The sequence below is a fragment of the Ylistrum balloti genome, unplaced genomic scaffold (assembly GCF_031769215.1).
Source record: "Ylistrum balloti isolate Yb309-2 unplaced genomic scaffold, AGI_CSIRO_Ybal_v1 Utg370806, whole genome shotgun sequence".
Classification (NCBI taxonomy): domain Eukaryota; kingdom Metazoa; phylum Mollusca; class Bivalvia; order Pectinida; family Pectinidae; genus Ylistrum; species Ylistrum balloti.
In genome coordinates, this window is record NW_026782467.1 from 435,583 (window position 1) to 448,954 (window position 13,372).

At 34.8% G+C, this 13,372-nt stretch overlaps 1 protein-coding gene across 1 annotated transcript in view; it reads right to left on the minus strand.

The window, feature by feature from the left end:
- The window catches only part of LOC132558643 (adhesion G protein-coupled receptor A3-like), a 96,281-nt gene extending 89,836 nt beyond the window's left edge, over window positions 1–6,445 (minus strand). Inside the window, exon 1 of the mRNA XM_060223239.1 lies at window positions 6,177–6,445. Coding sequence (XP_060079222.1) covers window positions 6,177–6,445 — 269 coding nt within the window. The remainder of the gene's footprint in view (window positions 1–6,176) is intronic.
- Between the last annotated feature and the right edge of the window lie 6,927 nt (window positions 6,446–13,372).

A 13,372-nucleotide genomic window follows, 5' to 3' on the forward strand; every position in this document is an offset into this window, starting at 1 on the left:
TATATAGACATATATATATATATATATATATATCATAACAAAAACTGCAACATCATGAATGTTCAGAATAATTTTTGTAATTATTTGACAAAAAAAAAGATTTTGAATGTAAGATATCAGGTTTTCAAAGATCTTTTTGTGAACTCCAAGTAGACTGTCGATTATATTAAGGTATATCATAAAATCCTGGATTATCATATTCCAAATTTTCTAATTTCTTGAAGTTAGCACTTGCCTTTGATAGTTATATATTTGAAGATGAATCTAGCAATCAACATGCTGCTTTTACACAAGATTTTGGATACTTTGCTTTAGGAATAGTTGAGCTGAATCTCTACGGTTACCTTAACTCAGACCTCCTTTAAATATATCATAATGGTTCAGTGTTGTGGTGTGTAAAACCTTCACATACATATACATACCATATCAAATATTATAGAAAGCATTGTCTACCAAACACAATAAATCATATAGAGAACTCTTCCTTACAATTATGTACATGTTTTTACTATAACTGTCTGGTGTAGTTATAGACCTCCTAGAAACATATTATTACAGATGATGGAAAACAATAACTCCAGGACAATCACAATTTGTATATACATGTACCTTAACCATTTACATTTGTCTAATGAATGCACAGTTCTAAGTTCATATGAATTTATGAATTTAAACAGTGAAAATTATGTATATCAAACAAGGTTACATAATTTCTAAAGCTCTTCCCTAGGATAAATAAGCATGAAATCTGTCATTGTCAAAATTGAATACCAGGTTAAAAAAAATCAGAATAACTTTCCCTTTATGAGACAAAATTCATTTTTTTAAAAGGCAATACACAATATTATTAAAGTTTATTTTCTTTTTTTCTGAACTTTTTTTCATTAGTGTTATTCATTTACGCAGATTTTAGCAATTACACATTGTAATTTTGCAGAATGTATTGAAATTAAAATGTGTGAAGTTTTAATCTGGTTTCTGATGTGGAAGGTGACTTACATCAAACAAAACACTTTGAATTCATAATGCTTTGTATATGTAGTGCCCTTGATATATCTGCTTACCTGATGATATACTTTAGGTTCAGTTATTTTTTCTAGAGACTATTTTGAATACCAAAACAGTCAATATTATAATTAAGAAAAGATTCTGCAAAATACTTCATTTACAAGTATACACAGATGGTGGAACTCTGTGAACCTGTGTAAGTGAGATATGTAACAATGGGTATTCCTATGAGATATCATGTATGTGTGTCACATCATAGGGCCATCAATCTAGACACACAGCGATTAATTACACAAGCTTGTAACAATGCTATACATTACAGGCCACACACATCAACAGTGGCACAGCATTACCTGTCCCTTATATACCAGTACAACAGTCTACAGCTGATATATACCTGGACAGGTGAGAAGGCACGATACAACTGTATTACCTAACAATGCCTTATGTTGCTCATGATGTTCATGTAAAATATCAATTAACATGGAATTTGCCTTCATTCTAATGATTTACCTGTGTACCAGGTAATACAGGTACACCTGTGTACATTATAAATACACCTGTAACAAGATTACACGACACCTTCTCCAGACACTGAAACTGATCAAGTAATAAGTTCTCACCTTACTATTAATGTGCATGGTAAATTACATAAGCTTATTTCTAAATATACATCCATTTACATAATATCTTTTTTTTTTCAAATGGCTATAACAGGATCCTTTTTAATATGATATGCGAGCTTGCACCTGCACAGGTAAGATGTCATAAAGGTAATACACCCACAATAAATTGTCAGTAAGTCGAGAGTAACACTTCAGAGTTTATGAGATATAATCACCTATCACTTATGTACATATATGTTTGCCATAACCACATGCCACATTCTATTTCATTCAAATATTGCTATTGTGGCACAGTTCATAATCTAAATATGTATTTACATGAATTGACATTCTTTTTTCAATTAAGAATTAATCAACACATTTTGACAACTACCACATATTTATATAAATTGGTCTGACTGATCGTCCATTTTGTTTCCATTGTAAAACTGAAAATGAAACCATTGTTCATGCACTTTGGGATTGTAAATTACGACATTTTTATCAAATTTTGAGTCTATATTAGATGTGTTATTGATTCCTTTTGCTTTTAATAAGGAAACATTTATCATTTGGTTTATATGATAAAAATAACAGTATGGATAACTTAGTAATTCTGATCTTGAAACTCTATATATACAAGGCCAGATGTCTGCAAACTACATTGCCCATTTCTGCCCAAAAGAACCAAATTAAAGATATGTATACCACTCAAAAATATACAGCTTCTGGCAAAGGTGAAAACGATCTCCTATACTTTATAGAAATCTGGAAAATGGGAAAGATTACTATAAACCACATATTAAAAGATAGAAGCCACATAACTAGCCTTGCCTAGTCCTTGATGGGTCTTTTTTTCATATTTAATGAATGTATGAAAGCTTTCTATCAAAATATGATTATTATGAAAAAGGAATTCTTCATTATTCCTTAGGCACCTTTTCTTTTCTCTGTCCTCCCCTCCATCTTTTCTTATCTACCTCCATCTTTTCTTATCTATCTCCATCTTTTCTTATCTATAACTGTCTTTTTCTTTCTCTCCTTAGAAACAGTACAAGGCACCATGTTTTTCAACTCTTGAAATCATGAATCTGCATTGCTTTAGTAACATTTGAAAGAGTATAAGTAAACACTAAAAAATATGATGTCTCATGTATTTAAAACTACAGAATATCAAAAATGTTATTTTTTGTACTGCTGTAAAAATTTTTAAAAAATGAAAAAAAATACAAAAAAGAATTGTCCTTCTTTTGTAATTATCTGGTGAAAATTACATATCTATTGAATTATGGGGTAATCCCCATCTACAATTTGACATTTCTATCAAACAATTTTGATTTTCATCTGTCATTTTTTCAGTTTCAAAATTTAGGGCCTTAATATATCACTGACAAGTCTTCAAGAGGTGAAACAGCTGTATGATGCATTTAACACTTTATTTGACTCTTCTGTATCTGTGTTTTGTACAACCCTATACATGCACTTAGTGGAGGACAACTTTATATGTAGTTTCATTAATACTGTTGATATATTCTACATGTATACTAACAATGTCCAATGATCTAATTGCTTTCTGACTATTAACCTTTACTACATGAGAATTACTCTGATGACATTCTTTAATGTCTCGCTTTTTTCACAACTGATGTAACAGACATTGAAATATCAAAATACATCATAAAATTGTCTTTCTCAAAGATGAATGATTGTTACCACAGATTGTAAAGATCTAAGCTTTTATGTGTACATTGTCTACAGACACTACATAAGGTACATTAACTATATCACATAATTTGTTGTATAAAACAATATCCAATTTAACTTTGATACAATAGTACATCTTATCACCATTGTATGCACATCCAGGTTTAGTCAGGTATGAATTTACCATGCATGTAAAAAAATTATTCGTGGGTGTTCCTGAGCTGAAACATTTGTTGTATAAAAATGCATAAATTCCTATACCTTTTAATGCTGAAGTATGCATCAACTGCACAAAAAAATGTATGTATTGAAAAAAAATCATAAATCAGTGTCTTCAGAGCTGTATGACAACTTGGATTGCATGATCATATCAATAAACTAGACAATACTCTGGGTAAACAGACAGCATTTATTTAATTTATATGCATTTTATAAATGTACTCAATACCACTGGATTCCGGAAGCTCCATGCTGACTTTACCTGTACAGGTATGAAGTGACATGAACAGGTGCAAGCATTACCTTTGTACTACAGGCAAAAAAACTGTAAAGATTATATGAGCAGTATCATCTACCCGAGCAGGTAATGAAGTTACTGACTGGTGCCTGTAGTGTACTATTAATTAGGCCACATTCCTCATTTCCTGTGCCTAATAGGGCACCACATGGCACTACCATAATGAAGGATTTGGAGGGTACCAGAATGTGCTCAGTAACCTTGGGTTTGCTCCCTGTACACCCCAATTGTACATCAACACTATACAGTTACCTTGACTCTGCTAACATTCAACTGGAGGAGTTAGTTATCTAGATCTGCAGACATTTTTAAGGTCATATTACAACATGTACAAAAACTGTGTTTTCATTTGAATTTTCAAAGAAATGCTGCAGAATTAGATCTGAAACACACACTGGTCTACATGGAAATGAGAAACAACCTTGTGTTTTCCAAATACAAATCTTCTTAAAAGTCTTATTTCTGTATCAACTTTTGATGAAACTGGGAATTTTTCTCATAATTACAGGATGACAGTAATATCTTTTCACTATCAATTATACACTTAATTTACTTAGCATTGCCATCATATGTATCATACATTTGTATTTGTATCTACATTAAGCAGATCCTTGGGGGGAATATTTTTTACTCTTGACGTTTCAGTTAGAAGGGACATGTCTTTTTCACATATTCGGATTCTTCAGATTTGTGGTTTCACTTTCAAAATTGTCAAAGGGCGACGGTTAAGTTGAATGCCCTGAACATAATACAAATACAGTGTATCTATAACATATGAATATCTGTATTCTTCCATCATTATGACCATTCAGCAAAAACTAGAAAGAGTAACAGGTCAAGAGGTCATTCTGCAACGATAACGCTGTGATTATATTTACATGCAAAGACACTAAGTTTTCTGAATTTTTCACGCTGTATAAAGTTAATGTTTCCTTCTAACAAATTTTGGTCTTCTGCCCAACTCTAGCTGTTAAAACATTTCAATGTCAGTTATGAAAAAAATATATATAGAAAACCTTATGTATACAGAGATATAAGAAATATAGTTTATTTTTGTAAGATATGAATCATAGATTACGAATTAAAGCTTCTGGAGGAATAGGGAAGAGGGGGTGGGAAGGGGGATTACAGTACACAGATGTAGGCAATGGCTGTATGTGAAGCACTGAATTTCCAGCAATGGATACTTGTGTTGACCTCCATTCACCCTTTTCTAATACCTCTGACCCCTACCAACACTTCATCAGCACACATAACTGTGTGCCCTCCATACATGTTACAAATGATGGTTCATTGTCATGTGAAAATAAATTGTTGGAGACAAATTATTAATATCTTCATTACTTCCTCAAAGAACACTATACACACAGAATAATATGAACACTAGTTAGGATATGAAGAAAGATTTGTCTGGCTTTAAGAAATTATGTCTCAAATACAATGATCACTAAAGAAGCCACAGAAAAATACTTTTTCTTAAATCAGAAGCCTCAAATATAATTAACACCAGAAAAAGGACCATTCTAATACATAATTGATATGTACCCATATAAAAAAGAAAATATTTCCCAGAGACTTTCTTCCACAAAAGAATTATATAGAAGTGCAACACTATTCCTAAAAATATTCTGTCAAACTTATGTACCAAATAACAAAATAAATCTGAAAGTACTAAATTTCTTGTCATTTCATATTATTCAAAATACCCATGTTAGGACAAATACGTATTCAGAAATCAAAATATCATTGTTACTTTTATCTTACACTAGCTCTAATTGAAGAATGCGACATCAAAATTTTGCATTTTTTAAAAGTTGCACCAAATGAAATCTCCATTCCTTTGTCTTGTTTCTAATTTTACCTACACTCACGAAATGAAAGCTGAACAAATCAATGTAGATAATGAATTTCTATGACAATATATTCAAAATAAGATAGTATAAACATGCCGTTCATGTGTATGCAACAGAGGTCATTATTTATTTCAAAGTCTTCAGTAGGATTCAAACCTGGGACCCTGCTAATAGTTAGCAACTGAACTAAAGAGATCAATTCTCTAGGCCAGTGGCATACTGTTACTAGTATTTAACCAGGATGTAAATTAATTACTGCGACATTGATTTCTCATTTCTAAAATATTTTACCTAAATAAAATATTCTTTAAAAAAAAAAGCAGTATTGTTATTAACATTGTATGTACTTGAAAGAAATGACAGTGGTTCATACATTTAGTAACACAAAATAAAAGTTAGAGTAAAATAATATACATATGTTTCGTGCTGTTGAAGTAGTGCTAATTAAGTATATGCTATGGTCATTATCATTTTCACTCTTATACTTACATAATTACAGTATCAAGAGGGAGGCTTTTGATCTGATCAGCGGATGTTATTGGCGACAGATTTTCTGCACAGTTGACTTTGCGTCCCCGCCCTATCCTTGGGGTCTCTCCACTCTTGTCATCCTTGGCTTTAAGGGTGGTGCATGTGCAGCCCGGGGGACAGGCTTCCACACCCCAGATAACACACAAACTTATCACAATTACCACACATATCAGTGGATATTTCTTAGGTAGCATTGGGACCTGAAGCTCTTTCCTGAGCACAGACATTACTAGACAGGACACAACACTGACATCTGTAAATGCTGATGCAGGTATCTTGCGACTCAACCAATATCAATTGGTTTATTTCACATTACCTTATACATTGTCAAAATATTTACAAAAACAACAAAAATTCTACATTTATGTGCTGAATACAGCAGTGCATTCACTTCACCCGTGTAGCATGGTCTCCATTCACAAGGCTCTATTCCAATACACAGGGTTTCACACACTTACATATTCTTTGTTAGAAACTGCATTCATTTCTATTAGAAGCAACGCTTTTGTTTCCTGAATTCATAAATTACGATAGTATTTTATGAGTTAGGAGTGCTGAGAACACGGGGCCAACGCTAATGCACAATGCTCCGTTATAAGGCCCCCAACACTGACTACTGCTAATACACAAGATCGATGTTTACAAACAATGAATATGAAATTGAAATATGAGAATTAAAATTGATTTACTCATATGTCTAGAAAAGAAGCATTGGTCTAACGAAATATCATCGAACCACAAAACAGTTATTTAGAGTGCAGTATGAACTGTGAGTGATGTACGATGCTAGACTACCAGAGAAAGAATATATCCTGCACCGGCAGCCTGTAAAAAGCCCGTACACTAAAATCCAATGTGCGCTGGTCGAGATTCCCGGTGTTCTAGCTCCATTTTGACTAAGATCTTTAAATCTGAGAATCGGGATAATTCCTTGTACCTACACAGTCATAATCAGCTCATATAAATTCCTCTTTTACAACAGAATACACCGAAAACCAACAATCTTAATCCTTCCACAAACAAAACATGCCCCTCAGTAGGCCATCTTGGTTTACGAATGTGACGTCACAGATGCTATTTTAAACTTTCTCTTTGGAGAGCACCGACTGAAAAAGGCGAATCACTGGGCCGTATCACTGTTGCATTGAATGCTCGTTTCGGAGTAGTATGAGAACGGTGGGAAGAGTAATGAAAAAGGATCGTGCATAAGACAGATATAATAAGAAACATATTAGTACTGAACACATTCACTGAAGTAGACCTTAAAGTCCAGAAATTGATTGATCTATGGATTTTCTATGGTTTTGATGTGAAGACGTAGTTCAATATTCTACTAGAGATCCAAGTCCCTCAGTACCTAAAACTTTGCCTTAGTTGTAAATACATAACTGTATGGGTGGCAAAGTTGCGTAGTGGTAATTCGCTCCGGCGCCTATCTTCACATAGGTGACCGGGGTTCGATTCGGTCGGACGTGAAAAGTTAATTTGGTACGTCACCTGCCCGATCACGTGGGTTGTCTCGGTATTCTAGTTCATAGCTTGTTTGCAAAATAAATATTATAGCGTTTTATAGTGTGATAATGGCATACTCTTTATGCGAGGGACTTTCTTTTATTATTTCATTTTTTTCCCGAGAAAGCAAATGACACTTTTATTTGATAATCAAGATTCAAAACTTAACACATAAACAGAATCATCCAGAAGGCAAAACTTTAAACACACGTCATACTTTTATTTATGTTAGTTATTGATTTTCTATCTGATTATACCAGATGCTTTTATACAAATCTTCACACCCCTCATAGTATTGCTAATATAAATTTCTATGTACATGTATATACACTGGAGGGATGGTTGAACCCCTAGTCACTTTTATTTACATGTACAATAACGTTATTTAAAATGATTGATAAAAGGCAACATTGAATTAGCGGAAATAGTTTTTTGTTTTGTGTGTGTGTGTGTTTTTTTTTTCTTTGTAGGTGTGTGTGTGTTTGTTTGCTTTTTTTATCTGTATTTTTTTATTGTTCAATATTCATACAAATATCCTTCTCCAAATAATATAATATGATTACACAGATGTCCAAATAAATAATTCATCAAGGAACTTCATGATAGCCATTAGATAAGACTACTATTACAGATGATATTGTGAGTCGTCCTGTGACTGTTCTGTGTCTCCTCTCGTGTTTCATCTTGTGGGTGTTGGGAGGAAATGTTAGCCCCTTTATCACTTCTATATAGACACAGTTTCCATCAGATTGTACTAATGTGATCCAAATGAATATAGCACATTTCAGTACAAGTTTTCAATTAGATACATTTGGGCCAAATGATTATTTAAACTGCATGAAACAGTTGTTTTGTCCTCCAGGGACTCGGTAGTGATGCTAGCCAAGGCAGCAGCTGAGAAAATCCTGAATAGGCCCAAATAAATCAAAACAAGAAGATGTGATGCATAAACCCATATTCATTATATCAATTTCATATTTTTTATGTCAAATAATTGAAAAAAAATCAAGAAAATACCAACATGGCAACATAATCATAATCCAAACTCAAATTCCATTTCCTAATGAGATCACTATAGCTACCATAAAACTTCTCCATAATTTTCACCTACCTGCATCTTTTGAACCCCAGTGTTTCGAGGTTTTCTGTCCGTTAATGACTTCTTGCATGAAAATTGTGAGAATGGGAACAGACTTTTGAATATCGAATCAGCTGTGACATGTAGCAACCATAGGTTGGGGATGTAGGGACATTGATATCCAGAAAAAGAAAATTAATAATAAGGAAATTAAGATAATGACGTTTAATATACAGGTTAATGGAATGCTTTTCATGTTGGTTTGTGTGAGAAAAGATTGAGATAAACAGCTGATGTAGAAGAGTCTGTTGTGTCTTTGATATCCAGTTCTGATGGGTATATACGATGGACATGGTCAATAATTATCTTGTTGTTTAAAGACAGACATCTTCAATAGGTCTGAAAGTAACATTAAACAACTTAAACAACACTCTTTGTGACCTGTAAAGATAAGCTCTTCAATAAATTCAGCCTCTTATGAAAACAAAAAACTCAAGTCAGCCAACGGAGGGGCACAGTTGGTTGCCAAAGGTATGCCAATAGTCTGAAGATTTTGCCACAAAACTTGACGAAGATGTTGTCAGACAGAAACTCAATCATTTTAATGATTTCGTTCTCCCTACCAAACAAAAAGGCAGACATGATGTCCCAATCAACACCACAGACATGATGTACCAAACAACACCACAGACATGATGTTCCAAACAACACAACCGACATGATGTACCAAACAACACCACAGACATGATGTACCAAACAATACAACAGACATGATGTACCAAACAAAACCACAGACATGATGTACCAAACAACACAACCAACATGATGTACCAAACAATACAACAGACATGATGTACCAAAAACACAACAGACATGATGTACCAAACAACACCACCAACACGATGTACCAAACAAAACAACAGACATGATGTACCAAAAACACAACAGACATGATGTACCAAACAACACAACAGACATGATGTACCAAACAACACCACAGACATGATGTACCAAACAACACAACAGACATGATGTTCCAAACAACACCACAGACATGATGTTCCAAACAACACCACAGACATGATGTACCAAACAACACCACAGACATGATTTACGAAACAACACCACAGACATGATGTACAAAACAATACAACAGACATGATGTACCAAGCGCTCAACAGAAGTGATGTACCAAAAACACAACAGACATGATGTACCGAACAACACAACAGACATGATGTACCAAACAAAACCACAGACATGATGTACCAAACAACACAACCAACATGATGTACCAAACAATACAACAGACATGATGTACCAAAAACACAACAGACATGATGTACCAAACAACACCACCAACACGATGTACCAAACAAAACAACAGACATGATGTACCAAAAACACAACAGACATGATGTACCAAACAACACAACAGACATGATGTACCAAACAACACAACAGACATGATGTTCCAAACAACACCACAGACATGATGTTCCAAACAACACCACAGACATGATGTACCAAACAACACCACAGACATGATTTACGAAACAACACCACAGACATGATGTACAAAACAATACAACAGACATGATGTACCAAGCGCTCAACAGAAGTGATGTACCAAAAACACAACAGACATGATGTACCGAACAACACAACAGACATGATGTACCAAACAACACAACAGACATGATGTACCAAACAACACCACAGACATGATGTACCAAACAACACAACAGATGTGATGTACCAAACAACACCACAGACATGATGTACCAAACAACACAACCAACATGATGTACCAAACAATACAACAGACATGATGTACCAAAAACACAACAGACATGATGTACCAAACAACACCACCAACACGATGTACCAAACAAAACAACAGACATGATGTACCAAAAACACAACAGACATGATGTACCAAACAACACAACAGACATGATGTACCAAACAACACCACAGACATGATGTACCAAACAACACAACAGACATGATGTTCCAAACAACACCACAGACATGATGTTCCAAACAACACCACAGACATGATGTACCAAACAACACCACAGACATGATTTACGAAACAACACCACAGACATGATGTACAAAACAATACAACAGACATGATGTACCAAGCGCTCAACAGAAGTGATGTACCAAAAACACAACAGACATGATGTACCGAACAACACAACAGACATGATGTACCAAACAAAACCACAGACATGATGTACCAAACAACACAACCAACATGATGTACCAAACAATACAACAGACATGATGTACCAAAAACACAACAGACATGATGTACCAAACAACACCACCAACACGATGTACCAAACAAAACAACAGACATGATGTACCAAAAACACAACAGACATGATGTACCAAACAACACAACAGACATGATGTACCAAACAACACAACAGACATGATGTTCCAAACAACACCACAGACATGATGTTCCAAACAACACCACAGACATGATGTACCAAACAACACCACAGACATGATTTACGAAACAACACCACAGACATGATGTACAAAACAATACAACAGACATGATGTACCAAGCGCTCAACAGAAGTGATGTACCATAAAACACAACAGACATGATGTACCGAACAACACAACAGACATGATGTACCAAACAACACAACAGACATGATGTACCAAACAACACCACAGACATGATGTACCAAACAACACAACAGATGTGATGTACCAAACAACACCACAGACATGATGTACCAAACAACACAACCAACATGATGTACCAAACAATACAACAGACATGATGTACCAAAAACACAACAGACATGATGTACCAAACAACACCACCAACACGATGTACCAAACAAAACAACAGACATGATGTACCAAAAACACAACAGACATGATGTACCAAACAACACAACAGACATGATGTACCAAACAACACCACAGACATGATGTACCAAACAACACAACAGACATGATGTACCAAACAAAACCACAGACATGATGTACCAAACAACACAACAGATGTGATGTACCAAACAACACCACAGACATGATGTACCTAACAACACAACAGACATGATGTACCAAACAACACCACATACATGATGTACCAAACAATACAATAGACATGATGTTCCAAACAACACCACAGACATGATGTACCAAACAACACCACAGACATGATTTACCAAACAACACCACAGACATGATGTACCAAACAATACAACAGACATGATGTACCAAACAACACCACAGACATGATGTACCAAACAATACAACAGACATGATGTACCAAACAACACCACAGACATGATGTACCAAACAATACAACAGACATGATGTACCAAACAACACAACAGACATGATGTACCAAACAACACCACAGACATGATGTACCAAACAACACAACATACATGATGTACCAAACAACACAACAGACATGATGTACCAAACAACACCACCAACATGATGTACCAAACAATACAACAGACATGATGTACCAAACAACACCACAGACATGATGTTCCAAACAACACAACAGACATGATGTTCCAAACAACACAACCGACATGATGTACCAAACAATACAACAGACATGATGTACCAAACAACACCACAGACATATATGTACCAAACAATACAATAGACATGATGTTCCAAACAACACCACAGACATGTTGTACCAAACAACACCACAGACATAATGTACCAAACAACACCACAGACATGATGTACCAAACATCACCACAGACATGATGTACCAAACAACACCACATACATGATGTACCAAACAACACAACAGATGTGATGTACCAAACAACACCACAGACATGATTTACCAAACAACACCACAGACATGATGTACCAAACAATACAACAGACATGATGTACCAAACAACACCACAGACATGATGTACCAAACAACACAACCGACATGATGTACCAAACAACACCACAGACATGATGTACCAAACAATACAACAGACATGATGTACCAAACAACACCACAGACATGATGTACCAAAAACCCCACAGACATGATATACCAAACAACACCACAGACATGATGTACCAAAAACCCCACAGACATGATGTACCAAACAACACAACATACATGATGTATCAAACAACACCACAGACATGATGTACCAAACAACACAACAGACATGATGTACCAAACAACACCACCAACATGATGTACCAAACAATACAACAGACATGATGTACCAAACAACACCACAGACATGATGTACCAAACAACACAACATACATGATGTACCAAACAACACAACAGACATGATGTACCAAACAACACCACCAACATGATGTACCAAACAATACAACAGACATGATGTACCAAACAACACCACAGACATGATGTTCCAAACAACACAACAGACATGATGTTCCAAACAACACAACCGACATGATGTACCAAACAATACAACAGACATGATGTACCAAACAACACCACAGACATATATGTACCAAACAATACAATAGACATGATGTTCCAAACAACACCACAGACATGTTGTACCAAACA